This window comes from Alosa pseudoharengus, unplaced genomic scaffold (assembly GCF_046254945.1).
Source record: "Alosa pseudoharengus isolate Yale_2024_CS ecotype anadromous, Long Island Sound unplaced genomic scaffold, YU_APseudo_1.1 YU_APseudo_1.1_scf_8, whole genome shotgun sequence".
In the NCBI taxonomy this organism is placed as follows: domain Eukaryota; kingdom Metazoa; phylum Chordata; class Actinopteri; order Clupeiformes; family Clupeidae; genus Alosa; species Alosa pseudoharengus.
In genome coordinates this window covers 25,493,133-25,516,094 of record NW_027468870.1, presented here as the reverse complement: position 1 = coordinate 25,516,094, position 22,962 = coordinate 25,493,133, and the positions used below count along the sequence as shown (strand labels likewise).

The 22,962-nt window shown below is 45.4% G+C and overlaps 1 protein-coding gene across 1 annotated transcript; it reads right to left on the bottom strand.

Moving 5' to 3' along the window:
- Nucleotides 1-1,665: 1,665 nt before the first annotated feature.
- LOC143112290 (transmembrane protein 47-like) lies at nucleotides 1,666-20,263 on the bottom strand. Its single transcript, XM_076274558.1, has 3 exons — nucleotides 19,955-20,263; nucleotides 12,808-12,948; nucleotides 1,666-3,324 (listed from the first exon to the last, which is right to left on the bottom strand). Exons 1-3 carry the CDS (start codon nucleotides 20,148-20,150, stop codon nucleotides 3,143-3,145), a joined length of 519 nt encoding a protein of 172 aa, XP_076130673.1. The 5' UTR covers nucleotides 20,151-20,263; the 3' UTR covers nucleotides 1,666-3,142.
- Between the last annotated feature and the right edge of the window lie 2,699 nt (nucleotides 20,264-22,962).

Genomic DNA, 22,962 nt, shown 5'->3' with positions numbered 1-22,962 from the left:
TTTAGGAATCTGGGGCTCTCCAAGCATATAGGCACAGCAGCCAATTTCCCATATTGCCCATCTCCACATCAGCCACTGTGCTCAATCTCTTTCTGTGTGTGAAATACAATCATGCAGCTGACTTTCTCTCATCTGTGATCTGATTAGTTTCTGTGCCCTGGTGACTCGTAAGGGACTGAACTGTAGGTGCTAATAGTGTATCACTGGTGATAACAGTCATTTCAGTTTTCTGCTTTCTCTTTTTCTACTTTCTCTTTCTTTCTTCCTAATGCACTCTCTGCTCTCTCTCGAAGTCTCTTGCCATTCATCTTTTCTAGTCCCTTGTTCCACCTCTCCATCAGTTCCCCTTGTTGCTTCGTTCTTTCTACACCTTTCTCTCATCTCTTCTCTCTCCCTTTCTCATTCCCTCTGTCTCCTGATACAATGGATCAGAAGCAGCCCTTATAGTCTTATGTCGAGTCACAGGAGAGTATATCGATATCCTGGCAGCCTGGGTTAGGAAACCTCATTAGTGCACAGCCTTCACACACACACACACACATCCAATTTAGCCTGAAAGCACCGGCACTCACAGGGGTGATGGAAGCTATAATTGGGTGGTGGCCGTTTCCCCTCCCCCTCCTGTCCTGGCAGGGATGGGGGTGTCAGACTGGTAGGTGTTACATGTCCAAGTGGTTGTGTTTGCCCAGGTGCTTCCATGCCCTACCAACTTCCTCCTTCTGAGAAACACGCCTCCCCCAACACCCCCACCATCAGCACACACACACACACACACACACACACACTCAGGAGGAGGTGGGCATTCTTGTGATAGCTGAGAGTGTGTTGGTGTGTATTTTTGGCCCAGGCACTCTGATTCGGACCAGTAGAGTGAGCAGAGTGTGTACAAACACCTCAGATGTGCTCAAATTACAGCAACTCTACGCTGGTCTTCCCAGTAGAGAGCCGCTACTCTTTAGTAATCTCACAGGGACAGTATTATAAAAAAATAATATAGATATGTGAGACAAGCCCACAGATCGAAGTGCAGGCTATACTGGTCCAAATGTACCTCTAAGGTCTTGTGAAAAAGCAGGGGGGAAGTAAACTGATACTGACAAGTAAACGGTTACCAATAGACTATATTACTGCATAGAGTAAAAGCCAGTGAGTACAGTGGTGGTCTGTACACACAATGATACAGTGTCCTACTTCCATTTCATTGCTTTCCACTCCAACAGTCCAACATTAGCCTAGCTTAGCATAGTTCCCTGGAAGTGGGTTACACCAGTTAGCCTATAGTTAGCCATAAACAGAGCTAACTGGTGCAACACACTTGCAGTGAATTCTGCAAAGCTAGGCTAATGGTGTCAGACTGGGTTAGTGCACACACAGAGAAGAATAAGTATCCTCTGGGGTAGATGGCAAATGAAATAATTTCCCAAATGTTGGCATGTTCCTTTAAGAGTGAGAATGATACACTAGACTGGTTTATTATGCTTATTGTGTAAGCGTCTCTGTGTGTAGTCCTCCTTCTGTGTTCTTGCATCACAGGCTTCTGTACACAGCATGGATGCAATGTGTGGGTGAGATCAATTAAACAGGAGGGAGAGACAGAATCAAAGCTTCTGGATAGAGGTTGTCTTCCTGAAGTAAAAACAACTCAGCAAGAAGCACACGCAGCACTGCAGAGATCAACACTGTTTATTCTCCTCTTCCAATGGCACCTGGCGTACAGAAAGAAAGCCATACCTTGGTTCTGTACACTGATTGCAGTAGAAGTAGTCACTCCCTCCTTGCAATGAAGCCCCCTACCAACCAAAAAAAGAAACTCTGCAAGAGTTTTTCTGTGTCCCTTCCCAAGAAAAAAAAAACTGCAATAATCAAACGACAAAAACATAAAATATACTTTATCTTCCTATTAGAGAATACATCTGTATGCTATGAACACTTGAACAATATGATATGTCCTGTATCATAAAATGCAACACAAGAAAGTTCATATACAAAAAGGAATAATATATGTACTTTACTCTTCTTTTTTAAAAAAAAGAAAGCAACCGACAATCTGCAACTTCCGAGATTTCATTTTCCTCGCATTGGTGTCAGTTTGGAGATCCATGGGATTCACTGTTGAGGAAGGGCTGAAGCACTGCACGCTGGATGAGAGAGACTGCAGGGGGCGAGGTCAGAGAGAGAGTGGTGATGGTGAGGACAGAGGATAGGACAGAGCGAAGGGATTAATGAAAATGAAAGAGGAAAGAAAATTAAATAAAGAAAGAATAGAGTAATAGAGTGAAGAAAATGGAGCCAGATGATATGTATACTGTATATATATATATATATATATATATATATATATAGAGAGAGAGAGAGAGATAGAGAGAGAGAGAGAGATTGAGAAAGAGAGAGAGAGAAAGAGGGATGTCCATTTCTGGCCTGTGTAGCGTGGCTGTGGCACCAACGTGTCCTCTTCAAGGATGGAGCTCTTCCGGCGGGCCAAGCAGCAAGTAGCCCCAGTCCTCCCCACACAGCTGTTCCCCATACTTCATACCTCCAGCAGCCAGTCTGCCAGCCAACCAGCCTGGGTACGGGCCCGCTCACTCTGTCTATAAATAACAGAGCTTGTGTGTGTGTGTGTGAATGTGTGTGCGTGTGTGTGTGTGTGTGTGTGTGTGTGTGTGTGTGTGTGTGTGTGTTTGTATTTGTGTGTAGTAAAACTATACCTTCTTTCTTCATACAAATGTTCTTCACTTTTGCCTGTGTGTGTGTGTGTGTGTGTGTATGTGTATGTGTGTGTGTGTGTGTGTGTGTGTGTGTGTGTGTGTGTGTGTGTGTGTGTTTGTATTTGCATGTAGTAAAACTATACCTTCTTTCTTCATACAAATGTTCTTCATTTTCGCCTGTGTGTGTGTGTGTGTCAATTCTACATCTGCTCTGGGCCACCCTTTAACAGTGCTCATCTTGCCTTAGACAGCATATATATGTCTGTGGGTGCAATGTAAGAAGCTGTTATGTGAGCTATGCACTATATGTGGCATGTGTACACTATGCTTTTGGTCTGTGCTTGTATGCATGAGTGTATGTGTGTGTGTGTGTTCATGTGTGTGTGAATTTGTGTGTGTGTAGTGTGTATATACTGTATGCATGAGTCAGGGAGGACTCAGTACATGGCATCCTCGTACATATCTGTTCGCAGGCAGAACAGGATCCCACCCCCCAGCATGAAGATAGTGGCCCCCCAACCAAGGCCGTAGCCCCAGTTAAACTCGTGGTAGGTCTGCAGCACCGTGCCGTCGATGAATTTGATTGGGTAGAGGACCAGGGCACAGGCCTGAAGGACCACTGAGGAAGGAACATTAGAGCAAGGGCAGCCAATGAGAATCCATGTAACAGGTGTTCATTGTTTTTACATCAATAGCAAATTATGACTGAAAATGTCTCCAAACTTGATAAGTGGAACAAGCTGAGATATAAAGGCTACTTGCAGAAAAAACAATCAAACAGCAATTCCCTTTGGGTGCAGAGCACAACAATAAAGAAACAAGGGACAACTTGCACAAATAGAATTGTCATGGCTAAACTTGAGTAGAAATGTTTTCATTTTAAGAATGCTGTGGTCAAAGAACCACAACCATTTAGGATATTGTGTATCCCTGCATTCCACATCCTGTTCTATCTGCTGCTCACTGAATCAGAAAACAATTTTCAAGAAAGGAAGCAAGAGAAAAAAACGACTGGTGAACTGGGAACTATGAAATGGCCTAAACACACAAAACAGAAAACAACAAAGTTGCTTGAAATCCATTGTTATTACTATCTGCAGCTGGTTGCACCAGCTGAATGTAAGTTCCATCTCTGCTTAGTTCCAATATAAATTGGCACTACATTGGAGTTACTAAAATGTAGTGGGTTGCATCACACAAATAGTTTCAGCAAGTTGTGACTTACATTTTACACTTCCTTCAGTATATGGCAGGGTACTAATGAAGTGGAGTGGCTCATGGAGTGCTTATTTGCAATACAAGTTTCTCTTTCTCTGTAATCTAGTGCTACACACTGCAATCGGTTCCATCTTACTGTAACCAGAGGCCTATGCTGTTGATGTTTGCCTTGTGCCATCTGTCGAGTCTACCACACAGAAGAGTGAGAGACATTTTTTAACAGGTCTCGGTGAATCACATTGATCACAGTGAGCCATGAATGCAAATTTCCATTCATCTGTTCATCTGTACGCAGCCTACACAAGGACATCATCTGCACATGAACTAGGGATCTAAAAAATGAAAGAGGTGTGGAAGGTTGTGTGTGTGTGTGTGTGTGTGTGTGTGTGTGTGTGTGTGTGTGTGTGTGTGTGTGTGTGTGTGTCTGTCAGTAGGGTCACATCTGCATGTGTTGTGACAGGGTTATTGCAGAGATGGTACGGAACAAAATCTTTGGAGGAAGAGCCAGATGCAAGTGTCAGAGAGACATGCACAGACACACACATACACACACACACACACACACACACACACACACACACACACACACACACACACACACATAATTATGCATAATTATGAGACTTCCGAACATAGAGATAAACTAAAAACCAAAGCTGAACACACACCTGTATAGGAAACACACTGCAGACATCCGACACACACAACACACACACACACACACACACACACACACACACACACACACACACACACACACACACACACACACACACACACACACACACACACACACACAGACAGAGAGACACTCCCTGGGGGTCTTTTCACACTTTCTCTCCACCTCCCCATGCAGCTCTAACAGCTGCTCATTAGTACAGGCCTTTAGTCTCACCTCTCTCTCTCTCTCACTCTCTCTCTTTCTCTCTCTCTCTCTCTATCTCTCCCCCCCTCTCTCTCTCTGACTCCTCTCTTCCTCTGCCTCTTTCTCAGATCTCTTCTCCAGGCTGTGCCACCAGTCACCCTGTGCACCAGAGAGACAATCAGTGATGTTAAAAAAGCAGACCTGGTGGAACTGAATGGATGCACCAAGGAGTGTCTACAGATAGCAAGACAACTATCACACACAGGCTCTCTCTCTCTCTCTCTCACACACACACACACACACACACACACACACACACACGCACAAGATAAACTCTACAAACATTCCCATTGTACAACACACGCAGTCCTTACACAACAACTGATCAGTGCCATTTTCTGAATGAGAGAATATCTTTAAGGCGTTGTAGTTATAGAAACCTAGATGATCTGATTTGACCTCAAGGGGTGCTGGTAAAGACAAATGAATGCATAAACATGTCATATGAACCAAAACACACACACACAAATTCCTGAACTCATTAGCGGTTACATAACTCCTAACCCAAGCTGAGTTCTCATAGACATACGTCACCAAGCTGCGGTTTGCCATTCATCGTTCACATTTCCCAGGCCAGTCCCATAATGCAGACCACAGAAGAGGAATCGAATCAATTAAAAAGCCTCTCTGTGGCTCACAACATCTGCTTCCTGTCCTCTCCTCTCCTTTACGCCATGGATGCACACACACATACACACAGACAAACAAGCAGACACACACACACACACACACACACACACAGACACAGACACACACACAAACATCCACACGTGTACACGTACACACACACACTCTTCCTCACACTCTCAGACAATAGCCCAGCACCCGCACTGGAATTCACACAGGCTAATTGCTATCCTCCAGTTGTCATAGTTACAGTTTAGGCAAGTGTGTGTGCTTTCAAGAATCCCAGGGGCAAAATCATTTGATAATTTCTTTCTTGCTTTTTGTTCGATTATCCTCCATGTCATTCTACCTAGTGCTCTCCCTCTCTCTCTCTCCCTCTCTCTCTCTCTCTCTCTCTTCTCTGTCTTTGGTTTGTGGTGTGGTCTGCACAATGGTCCCCAGTAAATCACACGGCAGCCGAGCTATTGATTTGCTTAACATGTTCATTTTGCTTCTTCAGAGGCGAGTAGCCCGGAACTGTTTGACTTAAGGAGGACACCCTTCTCGGGGGCATCAAACAAAAGGGGGCTCAGTCAGTGAGGAAGCTACTTCACTTCACCAAATCTCCCTCTCTTTCAATTAATCCTGCCTTTGAATCAGTAGGGCTTCTTTTCTCGATTAGAAATAATTAGCTGTGTTGTACAGTAATTTATCTTCAGCAGTGTGACATCAAGCAGTGCTGGGCCTGTGTGTGTGTGTGTGTGTGTGTCTGTTCAAAGGCTATACATAATTATACACAAGTTGATATTCATTCATTTATTTGCATTTCAAACTGTACATGTTTGTACCAAATCAAAGAGGTCCCATTGACCTGTATGATTCAATGCAGTACAGCTTAACTTCTAAAGTGTGTGTATGAGAGATAGAAGCTTGAGTGTGTAACTGGTTCCTTAAGAATGTGAGTGCTCTGAAGGTTTGTGTTTAGTGGATGGACTACTGCCACCTAAGGAAGCCTAAATGCCTAAATGCACCACTGCCTTACCAGTCTCATTCAAAATGCTGTCTAAGACTAAGGTATTAAAGTTTTAATGAGAGCTTAAGAAACTGTTCTCTCTCATACTGAAGTTGCAGACTAGCTCCTGTAGATCTTTTTTAGTGTGAAATAACGAGGAAATGACACCAGCAGCAGTCATTTTGGTTTTACTGGTTTGGGGAGAGGAAAAGTTTATTTCTAAATACCTGGATGGCCATTTCCTTTCTCCACTTAAATGTAGTCACCATTATAACCACTGCTAAAACATTTGAGCTCCATGTGGAACCATTTCAGCCTAGGTGCACGCACGCACACACACACACACACACACACACACACACACACACACACACACACACACACACACACACACACACACACATATTTTTACGTGCACAAAGCACACACACACTGACATACAACCAAGCATAGGAGCACACACACACACACACACACACACACACACATACTCGTGCGCGCGCACACACACACACACACACACACACACACACACACACACATACAATTCTGTGCTCCTTTTCAAAAACCTGTACTGGAATCACTATGGGCCTTTGTCTCACACAGTGGCTACAGTAGCCAGTCAGTCAGTGTGAGTGCACCCTCCCAGTCTCAGTGAATCACCACATCTGCTCCACACAGTAGTCTCCCACTCGCAGCAAGGTTCCACCATTAGCTAGTGCTAAAACAAATGTAAAGAGGAAAGGAAAACGATCCTGTTGTTTGCCTCCCCAGGGACAGGTCTTGGAAGGGTTAGAGCACAGTGGGGCTGATGTAAGGCTGGCAGGAGAGGCTGAACGGAACCACTGGCAAACGCAGACTAGCCTAAACTAGCCCTCAAGGCATTGGGCGCTGGCGAGTGTGGGGCGATACCATGGCAACAGAGGGAAATTCAGTGGAAAACATAAAATCCATACACACACAAATTCACACAGCCAAATACACACACAAACATCCGAACATGTACACAAACACACACACACACACACACACACACACACACACACACACTTCCCCCTTCTTAATCAGTGTTCTATAAATAAATGGCATGAAACAGTACCCTGGCTGCCTGCTAAAGACTGGTGGTCTCGTTTCTTAAAACCATTTGGCGGTTTCCAGTGAAAAGCCCACAATGAGTCATGTCGCGCATGTCAGGCCATCAGGTGGAAACAGGGCTATTTAAGGCCAAATGACCCTTTCCAGCAATAATGATAATGCTACTGTAATGAATAATGGAGAGAGTGAGGAAGGGAAAGAGAAGTTGGGCAAGTTTGGTTCCTCATCAAGAGTAAGTATATGTGTTGGGTGACAGGTGTGTATGTTGTACCTTTGATTGTAAGTGGATGTGTGCGCCTAAGTATGGGTGTGCGTGTGTAGGTGAAATTGTATGTTCTTGTGTGTGTGGTTGTGTGTGTGTGTGTGTGTGTGTGTGTGTGTGTGTGTGTGTGTGAGTGAGTGAGTGTGTGTGTGTGTGTGTGTTTATGTGTGTGTGTATTCAGTATGTGAGCTACAGCACAATAAATGGAAATGTGGATACATGTCTCTCCCTCTCTCTCTCTCTCTCTGTGTTTGTGTGTGTGTGTGTTCTGTCGCTCCAGGGCCATTGGGGTAATCTCGTCCCCTTAACTGACAAAGGCAAACATACCAAACCCCACCCCAGAGGAAACCAATCAGACAGCCAGTCAGCCAGGCTCAGCCACACTCAAGTCCCAGTGTGGGGACAGACAATCCAACCACACAGCCACACAGTCCTTCCAACCACCAGCCAGCCCTCGCCCCTACACACACACACACACACACACTCACACATACACACACACACACACACACACACACACACACACACACACACACACACACACACACACACACAGACACAGACACAGACACAGACACAGACACACACACACACACACACACACACACACACACACACACAGACACACACACACACACACACACACAGACACACACACACACACACACACACACACACACACACACAGACACACACACACACACACACACAGACACACACACACACACACACACACACACACACACGGCATAATGACCTGGCACACTGCGACCATAAGGGCACCTTTATCCACACAAGGACTGAAAGCAATTACATGCACCACGAGGGAAAAAAATCAGCACGTCCGTTGGAGAAAAGAACGAAAGAGGAAAAAGAAAAAAAACAGTAGTAGCAACACCAACACAAGGCCCCTCTCACAGCCACAAGTCCACGCCCAGGAACCCAGCATACTCCGTACCCGTAGAGTTAACAGAGTACATCTGTCAACCCACCAGCGGAGGCCGTGGCACTCCAAGCACTCTCCCTGTCCCAGTCCTCTGCTGAGTGAATACTAAACAGAGATTTTTTATTTACTTTTTTTAATGAGTGTTTCTTGTATTGTGAGGGAGACCAATCTTCTGAGTACTTTTGTACTTCAGAGGAATGACAAAACAAAGAGAGAGAGAGAGAGAGAGATGGAGTGAGAGAGAGGGAGAGAGAGGGAAATTCAAGAAGAGCAAGCAAGCTGAAGAGTCTAAAGAAGAGAGAGAGCAGCGATAGGAAAGAGAGCTTTAGGAGAGAAAAGAGATAAGAAATGAAAGACAGTCAGAGAGAGATGTAGATGGAGTGGAACGCGAAACAAAAGATTCAGAGAGAAGGGTAAAACCACAGGACAGAGAGATGGAGAGAGAGAGAGAGCTAGTGAGCGAGAAGAAGAAGAGAGAGGGGCTGCTCAGCGGGAGCAAACCCCTGCCAGCTGCCAGGCCGCGGGGAGCAGTTGAAAGGGAAAACTTCTAACACGTCTCTCTTACAAAAGGGAGCAACTGAGCCATCATACCACCCCCCCCTCTACTCTCCAAAACCTCCTCCACCCAAATCCCCAAACACACACACACACACACACACACACACACACACCACACACAGGCCGTCTCTCTGTGGCGAGGTGTGATTCCTGGCAGGCCTGGCTGGCTGTGGGGGAACCAGAGTCTTAAAAAGGGTCCGGAGCTGAGGGCCTGCATGCATTACGTAAGCGGATGTCTGCGGATTACATAAGGCTGTTTGCACAGCGAGGAGTGAGTGAGGAGAGACGCAGCCGGGAGAGGAGAGGAGAGGAGAGGAGGGGGGAGGAGCGGGGAGAATGAACTGACGGAAAGGGGGAGGAGGAAAGGCGCCCGGGAACGAGTAGGGTCGCGCTGCACTGGTCCGCACACAAACCATTGTTATAGTTGGACTGAGAGGAAGTTCTAGAAGCATGACTGTGTGTCCGCACGTGACGTGACTCACATGCAGCGACATAAACATGAGCACAGTCACTCCCAAAAAACAACAAAACACATTAGCGTACTAACTTACTGACTCACGCACATATACAGAACACTCACACATATACACACAGAGCACATATACACAACACAGAACACAGAGCACATATACACACACACACACACACACACACACACACACACACACACACTGACACACACTGACACACATACACTCACACTCACACACACACATACACACACAGAGAAGAATACTATTCAAATGTGTAACACATCTTAACTTCCAATAGTGTTTTTCCTTGTTGCAGTGCTATACTTAATAGTCTCTCTGTATTAAAATTTAACAGTTAGTCCGTAGTGAAACTCAGATCACATATTAGATGCTCCTGACGCTTTAATGAGCTTGTAGTCCCCCTGACTTTTTGGCAACAGCACAGGCCGCCGTAAAAGCTGCCTCCTCATAAACAATTAATACAGAAAAAAGCGAAACAGCAACACAGCACTCTCTGCCCATGAATCAGGGAGTCTTCAAAACGGCCTGTACGTGGGTTCGGTTGTTTGTGTTTTCTTTCGCTGTTTCTCTTACAACTAATACCGCTGAAGAGCATTTTTCTTCAGAGATCTATCTGGCTGCTAGAGAGCTCCTCTGTTGGAGCGAGATTGGAGAAGAGAGGAGGTGAAAGGAGAGGAGCAGGGAGAGAGGCAGGAGGAGGAGGGGGAGAAAGGAGAGGAGAGGAGGTGAAGACATGGTGGACAGAATCAAAGATGAGAGAGCACAGTGGATGGAAACACAGGCAAGAAGCCCATTGAGGAGAGGAGGTCAGCAGAGGAGAGGAGGAGAGGAGAGGAAGAGAGGAGGAGAGGAGGTCAGCAGAGGAGAGGGGGAGAGGAGGAGAGGAGGAGAGGAAGAGAGGAGGAGAGGAAGAGAGGAGGAGAGGAGGTCAGCAGAGGAGAGGAGGAGAGGAAGAGAGGAGGAGAGGTCAGCAGAGGAGAGGAGGAGATGAAGAGAGGAGAGGAAGAGAAGAGGGTGAGTGGTGGAAGAGGAGAGACAGTGGAGAGGAGCGGAGAGGAGTGCAACTGAAAGGAGGAGAGGAAAACTGAGATGAAGAGATAGGGCATAGTAGAGAGACTATTAAGCAGAGGAGAGGAGGAGAGGAGGAGAGGAAGAGAGGAGGAGAGGAGGTCAGCAGAGGAGAGGAGGAGAGGAGGAGAGGAAGAGAGGAGGAGAGGTCAGCAGAGGAGAGGAGGAGATGAAGAGAGGAGAGGAAGAGAAGAGGGTGAGTGGTGGAAGAGGAGAGACAGTGGAGAGGAGCGGAGAGGAGTGCAACTGAAAGGAGGAGAGGAAAACTGAGATGAAGAGATAGGGCATAGTAGAGAGGAGGAGAGCAGAGCTGAGCAGATAAGACACTCAGAAAAGAAGACAAAAACATTAGAAAAGATACAAGGTGGGGACAAGTTACGAGCACAGAGATGAAAGGGGACAGGTGGAGAGGAGAAGTGATGGAGGATGTGGAGGGTGGAAGAGAAGAGGAGAGGAGGACGGGATGAAGGTCTTAAAAGGTTTTTTCAGGGCATATCATCCATAGGGAATCCATCTCTCTCTCATTAGTAAGTACATGCACTCTGCTATGGCCTTCTCTCAGCTCCAGGCAACTGCACACAGAGAGATGGTGAGACAGAGAGAGAGAGAGAGAGAGAGAGAGAGAGAGAGAGAGAAAGAGAGAGAGAGAGGAGGAAGAGGCTATGGGAGAAAGAAAGGATAGACAGATAAACAAAGAAAGAGTGATACAGATAGAAAAAAATAACTAAGTCTGTCTAAATAACTGACACTGAGTATGGAATAGACAAATAGAGAGAAAGAGACAGAGAGCAAGATGAGTCTATAAGAAAGAGAGAGACCACGATGGATAGCAAGAGTGATGTGGACAGACACAAAGACAAATGTTGCCCAATCATTTTCTCACAAACACTTGAGCAATACATCACTGCTTTGGCCATGCCAATAAAACAAATTTGGTTGAACGGAACTAAATGGAGTTGGGATCAGAGCAAAGTAAATGTCGCAGCATGAAACCAAATAAAACAGCACAGACAACTCATCTCTCCTCCTGCTCCCTCTAATCCCTGCTCATTCTCTCGCTCATTTCCGGCCCAATCGTTCGCGTCTCCTCCATCACTGCCTGCTGCAGCAGCCTCCTCCTCCTCCTCCTCCTCCTCCTCCTCCTCTTCAGCGCAGAGGAATGGAGGGAGGGTTCAGCCAGGACGGCTGCAACTGCCTCGGAGGCAGCCAGGGCTCCGGAACAAGAGCGAGTGAGCGAGCGACCGGGCAGCCACACGCTACGTATTGCGTGCGCGGCACTTTCCCAAACTTCTCCCTGCAGAGTCTCTCTCATCGAACAGGGAGATCGACCGCGCAGCTAATGGCCTGTGATTGGATTAGCATGCATGTGATCCCTCAACCATGTCCAGCTCTAATTAGAGAAGAAACCTATCTTTCTCTCTCTTACACTCGTTCTTTCTTTCCTTCTTTGTTATTCGTTCTCTCCTCTGTGCCCCCTGACATCTACTTGGCCATCTCCTCATCTGTCCATCCATCCACACCATCATTCTAGTCCGTCTTCTCTCTGCCCACAGCACTGCCTCCAGGTACACCAACATGCCATGCAGTGTAAATGTCTCTCCCTTTAGGCCTCCTAATTATCCGTGCGACAAGTGCATTCATGTGAAAAGATACCGTTTTTTTTCTCGATGCCAGAAATGTTGCTAATGCTTTTGTAAACGCTTAATTTTGAATGAATGCATTTCTCGAAAAAAAATAGAAGTAAATATCTTGTCAATGTCAAAGTAATGATGATTGATTGAAACTTATTCCTAAACTTATTTCTAAAACTCGTTGACTTATATCAAAAATTCCACTTCTGTCACCACCACTGATCAAGTTTTGGAGACGTTTTCATCCAGCCTGTGTGCGGCGGGCGTGAGGTGAGCGAGGTCCTTACCTGCCGTGAACAGGAACACGGCGACCGTGCGGTAGTGCTTCCTGTGCGTGCCCTTGCACAGGGAGATGAGGGCGATGAGGAAGGCCACCAGAGTGACGGCTGCACCGGCCAGCAGCAGCACCAGCGTGGCAATCTGCCAGTCTGGGGAAAGAGAGGGGGAGACACGAAGAGAAAGTCGGTTAGATGTGATCAGGTGTGGTCAGAAAGGGCATCGGGTCATCTGAAGGTCTTGAGATGCAGAGTGAAACGCTGGCATCCTTAGGTATGAGCTACACCAGGCGCGTAACTGAAGCGCTCCGTTCGCGACGCGTAAAATCCATTTTAGATGAATGGTCTATTTTTTCCGAATGTACGCCCCACTGTCACGTCTGGTGTAGCTACTTCCATTGATTATAATGGAAGCTAATTGTTGCAGCAGACGCAACGCGAACGGAACGCTTCAGTTACGCGCCTGGTGTAGCTCAGCCCTTAGAGATAAACTTCCAAAATGACACCAATATTTCTCCTTTTAGATTTCGGTTTTAAGACGTTGTTCTTATTATTATAACTTCTCAATTCAGTTTCAGTTCAAGTTTCTGTCATACGGAGACTGCATGGGAAATTGTGTTTAAAAGTTAAGCTTCTTAGTATTGTAAGCAAAATAAAATGTCAACACGACTAAATTACAGTGTTTCTCATGGGTTCTGCTATATTTTCCTCTCAATGGGAAGCCCAGAGTTACATAACAGTTTGTTCGTGGTGTGAGTGTGTGTCTGTGTTCATAAGACACTGAGTGGTTATGGGGGAGCTCAGGGGAAGATCAGTCTGTTTAATGGAAACAGACAGGTAGGACTCCACTTGGGCATGTTTCACTAGGCCATCTGTCTGTCTTCATGGGTGGGAGACACACAGCACTACGTCCCCTTGGCCTGAGAACAGCCTCCATACAAACACACACATACACACAGACACAAACACACACACGCATATACACACGCACACAGACACTATATCCCATTGGCCTTAGAACGAGGGTAGAACAAGGGTAGAAATATATTCTGTAATGTGGCTTAACTCCCCCCAAAAACACAGACACTGCCTTAAACACACGCACATACACATGCACACGCACGCACACGCACACACACACACACACACACATATATATATGCTCAAACCCCTCATGAAGGGGGTTCTGGGAGAGGCCAAAGCATTTCAGGAATGCTGTGCTGCATATTGTCCAGATGTTTAATGTCTGTGGAACTCAATATTTTACTTAACTTTTTCTTTTGAATACATCAGGCTCCTGGACAGTAATTTAAGACCATAATCCTTCTCTGAGAACACAAATATTTGAAATGCTCGAACAATACTCTGTAAAGCCTTAAGAAGACTGGACTGCTTTGGACGTGACTTGCCATGTGACCATGTCCTGTGCCTGCTTGGAGAGGTTGCCAAGCGGGGAGCTAAAATGACGCTGGCTGCCTCTTGGACAATAATTGCGGAATGGAATCCGGCAAAAAGTTACCACCCCTCCGCCAAAGCTATTTCCTCACAAATATGCCAAGCCACTAGAAAATGTCCTTCTCCCCCTCTCTCTTTTACTCTCTCTCTCTCTCTCTCTCTCTTAAACACCATGCTCCCTCACTTTCTCCCTCTCTTTTATTGTTCTTTCAAGGTTATGTTTGTGTAGAGTGTGTGAGAACCCAGAGGAAGGGCTCGGAATTTAAATCGTGCATGCAAAGAAAACAGTGGACTCAATGGCTGACTTTTTCAATAGGCGAGAGGGCTCTGTCTGTTGGTGAGTGTTTAGACTCACTGTGCTTCTCTGCAGAGAGTTTAGCTCAGCATCAGCGGAGACGCACTGCAAATCAACACAAGCTCAGTTTTCTCCTCAGGGATGGACGGGCCACTGCATGATGGTCCACTGCTTTTACTGTGGATATGTGTGTAAGGTGGACTTGGGCCATGGGTAACAGGAATAGCAGAGACCACTGAGCAAGAGAATAAAAAAGAGAGAGAGGGAGAGAGAGAAGGTAGGAGGGAAGAGGGAGGGAAGGAGAGAGAAAAAAGGAGAGGAGGGAGGGAAGGAGACAGAAGAAAGGAGAGATGGGAGAAAAGGAGAGAGACAAAGAGAGAAGAGCATCTCTGACCAAACCATTCCACCTGCTGTTTTCGCCACGTATTACCTGCAGAGTGAGCACCTGATGAGAGTGAACTAATTCTGACAATTCTGAGTATACCACAGCCAACACACACACACACACACACACACACACACACACACTTTCTCTCTCTCTAGCTCTCTCTCTTTCTCTTCCTCCCTCTCTTCCACTCTTTCTCAGAGAAACACTATTATGCCTCCCATCCATCAGAGGCACCTCAGGACCTCAATCGAGCTGTGCTCAGCGCTCCAGGGTGGAAGAACACCACGTCTCCCCCAGTGCTCTGTCAATCTGCTGTCTATTACCCCCTCTGAGTATGTGTGTGTGTGTATGTGTGTGTGTGTGGGGGGGGTGTGTGTGTGTGTGTGTGTGTGTGAGTGTGTGTGTCTGTGTGTGTGTCTGTGTGTGTGTGTGTGTGTGTGTGTGTGTGTGTGTGTGTGTGTGTGAGATAGAGAGAGAAAGTGAGTGTATGCATGTGTGTCCGTGTGTGTGTGTCCTCCAAGCCTTTACCAGCTGTGATTATCTCTGACACTCTCCCAGAATGGAGGGGTCGTACAGTATGTGCTTTGAGACAAGGGAGCAATGAGGAGGAAAAAAAACCAAATGGAAAGGAGAGAGAGGGAGAGAAAGAGAAAGAGAAAGAGAAAACAAAAAAAAAGAGAGAGAGGGAGAAAGAGAAAGAGGGCGAGAGTAAGTGTTGTCACATACATAAATAAACTGGCTGGAATGAAAGGTTCTCAGTCCAATGCTGTTCACCCTCCTAGAGCTGAGCTGACAAAGACAGAGCTCTTCGCCAACTCTTCCTCCTCTCCTCTCTTCTCCTCTGCTTTCCTTTCCTGACTTTCCCCTAGTTCTCCTCACTCTTTGTCTCTTTTTTCCTCTTTCTGTCATTCCAAAGCAGTTCTCTTCCCGCCTGACTTGGCCCAGAGAAGGAGAAAGAAGGCCCGCTCTTGGGTTAATTAACTGTGGCTGCATGGCCCTGCTCTGTCCCTCCCTCCTCTTCTGTTTTCTCTCTGGGTCTCACTCCTCTTTTTGTGTTATCCCCCCATTCCTTCTTGCTGTGGGCTCCTTTTGTCCTTCAGGGTGTCAAACCCCCAACCCTTTTCCTAAACACACACACACACACACACACACACACACACACACACACACATCCCTTTATCCCTGACCCCTTTAAATCCCCACTGCACTCCAACACCCTGACAGATCAACAGTTTTTAATGAGATGAGACCAGGCCTCCGTTTGGAGGCAGCAGATTCCCCCAAGGCAGACCACCCCACACATTCCACTGGGGAGCAGAATGACTCCATCACATCCGCTCATCATAACGCCATGATGACTGTCGCGTGTAACCGTCTGTGTGTGTGTGTGTGTGTGTGTGTGTGTGTGTGTTCTTTCCTGAGTGTGTCTGTGTGTCCCCAAGGAATGCTGCTGATCAATGGTGACGATAATTCACCCAGCCAATTACTCTAGACTAGAAAGTTTATCGACAATAAACAAGTCCACCAAAACAGGATTTGCCCAGGCGAGGGATATTTCCATCCACACACAAACACAGCAACTCCTCGGCTGCTTACGGGGATAAAGCGGTTGATAATGTTGTTGCTGTTTTGTTTCCTTCCTTGTTGTTTTTGTTTTGGATGTTGTTTTCAGACAAGTAATGACCACAGCCCCCTAATAAAATCGGCCAAGAGGTTTGTTTTCTCTGTTTTTGCCAAAGTGCTTCGGGCGCCGACCACTAAATCCTGTGCACCACAAGCATTTAGAGAACTGCAATTTAGAGATATGTAATCCACATCTAACCATCTGTGGTATCTCTCCATAACATTATGAGCAAAATCAATGTTTAAAAAACTGTCCTAAACCTGCCGTCTCAAAGAAAAAATACAAAAAAATTCTAGTCTAGACAAGGCTATAGATTGAACGTGTTCTCACTGGAAGCTCCCTTCCTGGCATAACTCTGATCTAGCCCTGCTCCATTCAGACCTGCCTGAAATCAGTGCAATTAAAATGCTGTGCAATGGCTAACTCAGATGTGTCCAGCTAAGTCCAGTCAAGTGTGCTTGATGGAGAAAGTTGGGAAGAGAGCCTAGCAGATGGTCCTCCAGGGCTGGTTTGAGAACCAGTGCTTTATAGAACCATTTCAACATGAAAAATCCTTTTGTTGGCAAAATGGCTCTTTGGGGCGGAGGAGACTTCTTTACAGCTGAATAGCTTTTATTAGAGGGATTCTAGGTATCTATAAGGTTTTTTATTCTTGGGTGACAAGCCAAGCAATGGCTTTAACCCTCCCCCTTTAAACCTTCAAGGGTAGAGCATCCCGTGAGAAGGCAACACTTGGAATCAAAGTGTCTGAGAGCAGCTGGTGCTCTCCGAAGGTATAACCCAGTATGTGATCTGCTCCAGCATGCTGTAAGTGGGTCAACATTCATTTTTAGACTCCAAAAGAACAGGGATGAATTTTAAACACTTTCAAAAATTAAGGATGAGAGTAGTGGACACTAATGCATGCTATCCAAAGATGCACCAAGGACCTAGATGTGAAAGCACTGACGTTTAGTATTTCATTTGGTCAAGTTGTACAGAGGTCAACATTCCTTTCGGACAAGCGTGCAGTATAAAGTTTACATATTTGTGCATCATTAAATGTGCTTTCACCTGACTCCAAAACAGCCCTTAATGGTTCAACATAGATTGCTGTGATGAAGTTTTTGGCTACTAACTTTAAAGCAACTCTCAGCGTACAAAGACACCAAGGTTTCTCAATGCCTCCACTGATCAACATAGAAATGTTGTTTTTCTCTGGCTTTCTTAGGAAACCATGAAGAATGCCTCTTAAAGATTATTATCATATAAAGTTCCTGTGTCTGAATTGGTAGAACAACCACTACAGGAAGATGCTGCCATCATCAACATCTTTAGTTTGATTTGCGGAGAACACACATAGGCTGCTAATAACAACATACTCCATATCTATACTGCACTTGGCTTTGAATAAAAGCGTCTGCTACATGAATAAATGTACATCATGGAAGTGGACACAGTTATACAGCTCTACGACAGCATTAAGGCCTTTGATCACAGGCCGAGACAGCCTCACACAGATTCCAAAGTTAAGCAGTGAAATTCTACACAGGATATCACCTAGAAAAGCCAGAATAATGCCTGCAGAGAATAGGGGAGGGTGTAGGACCTTGGGGACATGTGTGGGGGGTGTCCCAGATCTCTTCCCTGAAAATGAAGCTCTGTCTGGGGCAGGGCCTCTTAACCATGCCCTCTGGGCCGAGTGTTGATGGTACAGTAGGCCAGGCTCTGTGGGAGCCTATTCACTTATGCATGCGAACAATAGCCTCAACATGCATCACATATCAGACATGCACATACACAAACACATGGAAAGACAGATAGTCAGACACACATGTGTGTGCACACACACAAACACACACAGAGAGACAGACACACACACACACAAACAGGCATCCATGCACATAGACAGACAGACAAACCCTCACAAACAAATTGTTAAACACACGTAGACACATTCGCTCTTGCTCTTTGAAAAACAGAGAGAGAGAGAGAGAGGGCGAGAGAGAGGAAAAGAGAAGCTGTGTAGTAATTTTGATCCACCAGGGATGCAGGCTCATTACCATCTCCAGTTCTGGTGGAGCTTTTGGGAGATCACTATCTCACTCCATTGTGTGCCAAGGGACAATAGCTGCAGCCTTCATAAGGCACTGAGCTATTTCCAAAGAGATGAGAGCCAAGACTGCTACACTAGATTACATGGAGAAAATGAATATCTGTTTTCCACTGATGTGATTGATGTGTTAATATTGAAGCACTGAAAACAACACAGTTCAGACGTTGTTATGCTGTCTTAACATACAGACATACTCACAGAGAGAGAGAGAGAGAGAGAGAGAGAGAGAGAGAGAGAGAGAGAGACTGATTCCAGGCCTAGCAAGGCCCCGCATAACAGAATTCACAGAAAATTGAGTGCGAGAGGAGACAACACAAAAAAAGCTAAACAAAGCGCGCAGTGCCATCCCCGGCAGCGACTCATGACAATGGGGGAAACACACCCACTTTCGCAAACAATGAGCGCGGGGTCAAGCGAGCCCCCAGAAACCTCATCACGTCAGGGCGATGAATCGCTCATCAATTTTGCGTGCAAGTGAGAAAAGAAAACTTCGCATAGCACTGGATCAACAAACCCAAGCGGCTCTGTCCTCTGAGGACAGAGGGCAGGAATTGCAGAAGGAGAGCTGTTGGAGGACGCGAGGTCTCTCTCCCCTGGAGCTAATCTCTGCGCATACAAGCATATGCCCCCGATGCTCGCGTTAAAACAAAAGGCGTGGAATTCGTGCAGCAGCCTACGTCCAAGTTCTGACCAGCGAAAACATCGGCCACCCCGTAAAAAAACAAACCATACTGTATACACATTGGTGGGCAGAGAAGAGTGAGGCAGTCCGTTCACAATACACCATTGTTTGATCTCATCTGTGATCCTACATAGAAAATCACCGTAAATTCCACGCATGTCTCTCGCTATAATCCAACGGCAAAAGGCATTGTTGGAATACAGTGACACGTGCTCTCTATTGGTGCCCTTAAGACAATAGTACATGAAATTATCACACTGCAGTCAAGCAAACTATTTTGCCGGGCGATAACCTAGCTGATCGGTGAAATTTGACAAATTCACGTGCCACAAGTAAACAGAGACAGAAGTGGACGTTCCAACAAGAGATGGAATTAGTGTCGGTGAAGATATGGCAGGTATGGTTGAATACACTCTTTACGAATATTTCATTCTCTGACATTGTTTATAAAATTGGCCAAGACATAACTGCCCTGTTGGCTGATTTGGTACCATAAATCCGGGGTCTCTTTCATGTCTCTGCGCACAATTAAAAGTTGACTTTTACAAATAATAAGGATAGTTAAAATACGACACGAGATGCAAACGCATGATTATTTTACAATTACCAAGGACACTTACCGGACTTAAGAGTGGAAGTACAGTCCCAGCTCGTCGCAGTTTCACTGCAAGCCTCCCATAGCGACAGAGAGTAGCGATCCGCTGTAACCCAAGCTGGGCTCAAAAGTGCTACAATATCTAAACACAGTGCGAGGAACACACAAAGTAAAGCGATCAGCTTAAACGGTCGAAACACGTACACTTCATTCACCGACATGTTTTCATAATAGGTTGGCTTGGATTCTGTGCGCAAAAAGTGTGCAATTGAAGAAAACGTAGCGGCGGACCGTCTGATGGTACCCTCTCGTGTGAAAGTTCGGAGTAGACTACGGAGTTCATCGACGGGGACCTACGCTACTGTAGACCACTGAACTCCACAGCAGTGAATGTGCGCACTACGCCTTGAGCCGTCAGTGCGCCACCCTCCGGTTGATAGACATGGGAAAAGGAGCTTGGGATCTCATATCCAAACTGATCAGCACACCACACACTATTGGAGGTCCGCATATTGTAGTATATATTGAGGTAGGCTAGTATGAGTGACCACAAACACAATATATTATTTATATCTAGAATAAAATAGTGATTTATGAACCTTGACATTGCAAAATACACATGCTTGGGTATGCCTGGGGACGTCACTGAACAATGAACAATATACAAGCATAGGCTACTCATGTGCTGCTCTATTACTTCACTTCTATCCTGGTCAATGTGGATTTTACTGTAGGCTACATGAAGCCTCAAAATGTAACAGGTCCACAGTCTGCTTGGCCTATTTGAGAGAAACATCCACCTGAAAAGGGCTGTTGTCTCTTTACTGCAAGGTTAGTGTGGTAGCTGGAGAGAGGGGGAGTCAGGGGGATAAGAAAAACACTTCCCTGGAGAACCTTTATTTCGCTCCTCTCCTTCTTCCACACAGGTAAAAATAAAACACCTCATACCTCATACAGTAGACACTCCAGTGTATGCAAAAAGATAAATAACCTGACTGCACACTCCACCTCAAACAGACCTTTTTTCCTGCTTCCTGTTTTATTTATTTCTTTGTTTCCTGTTTCTTTCTTTCTTTCTTTCTTTCTTTTTTACTTCACCCGTACATCAGAAGCAGTAGTCTGTGTGTCATTCCTGCCTAAAGCAAAAGCTCTATTCAAAAGCTTCTTGAACATTTAAACCCACAGCCACCCCCCCCCCCCCTGCTCCAGAAGCCATTCACTGCTCTGCAAAACTGCACACAAAGCAACTGATGTGTGTTATTGTATCCTGCGGATGGTGTTGAGGTCTTTTGAGGGGACAAAATAAAAGTCAAACCAAACGTATGTCTTTGATGTCTTCAAATAGTTTATAAATGGAGCTGTATTCTAAGGACATAGATACAAAGTTCTAAGGACATAGATACAAAGTTCCTTCCATTGATCCAAAGACTTTGTGTATGGCAAGTCATTTTCTTAATGTATTTATGCATGGAAAATACTTCTCTGTTAAAAAATGTTTACCCATAAATGTGGCTCTTTGGAAACAGGTGGTGCAGCAGGTGTTCCTGTATGGCCATTGTCCTCTCTTACCTAGCGGCAGCTAGAATCACACTATTCGGTGATGGAGGCGACACACACACACACACACTACACACAGAGAGAGAGAGAGAGAGAGAGAGAGAGACACACACACAAACACACACACATACACATACACACACATACACACAGAGACACACACACACACACTCACACACACACACAGACTTGTTCTAAAGCTGCACCTGGTTCGGCCACATGGGGCCAGGTCTGCCAGCCGTGCTGGTGAATCATGCCCTCATGCGAGCGAGGCGACACACGGCGCTCTGGATATACTTACGACTTCCTTTCAAGAGCTCGCGCCTCTGCTGCTCTCCTGCTGTCAGGGACTCCGCTGCTAAGATTGCCTGTGATTAGTGTGAATGCAGTGAAATGATTTATTGCCTTGCAGGGGATCAGCGTTGCTCGTGCCGCCGGTGAAACTGTGATTCATGTGTCAGAGCATGGCTGCATCATGAAATAGAATGTTTGCCTCAGTATCTGCGCTCAACATCAAATATTAAGCTGTCCTCAACTATATGTTTCAAATTTACAGCTACTGTAGAGTGACAACACAATCCAGGGAATATTATTGAAGGAATGATAGAAATGATCTGTGTTTAAATGCTGTGACATAGGCATTGTGCTATATGATGTAATTGTATCTTCATTACTACAATTAACCAGATTTTGTCTATTGTAAAGAGACAATGTTCATTGTTTTTAGAAATAATGAAAACTGTTTTTGAATATGTCAGAATGTACCCAGACTGTTGCCAATGTTATTACATCCCTTTTCGCCATACAAAGAACAGCCAGTTTTTGACAGTATCACTATTCATGACTATGCTATTTTAAGGCAGTAGATGGGTAGACAGGAAGTGCCTTGTTATACCTGAGTGGCAGAGAGAGAGAGAGAGAGAGAGAGAGGGATTTTTAGGTTGTGTCCTATATTTGCACAATGCTATACTGAGACAGGGGAGGGCGTAAATAACTGCTCTCAATAACTGATGGTAGGAAGCTAATGGAGAGGGTTCTGCTTGAAATGCACCTCCTTAGGTTCAAGAAGAAGACTGATGTTCAGTGAACATTTTTCGTATTATTATTATTGAATCTCCAAACTGATGAGTTACTGCATATCACAAAAAGGCTTTTAAAGTAGGGATACTATCAAAAAGGCCCCTTCATTGTAGATGTAATAGATGCATTGCAATGAAGTGACAGATCTATTTATTCTCATTTGCAAGTCTACCGTGACTGAGTCTAGTCATTAGCGAAATTCTCCATAGACCGTAAGTGTTGTCCTTATATGACTACTGAAGGCATCTAACATCACCTGTGACCTGTGTCATTCATGTGTAAAATATGTTAAATGATAAAACTGTGGTAATGCTCTGGTAATTTTAAAGCTACACATGTATCTGCAAAACATATTTTTGTTTGGCAAATGTTTCCTGTGCTTAAAATATTAAGGCA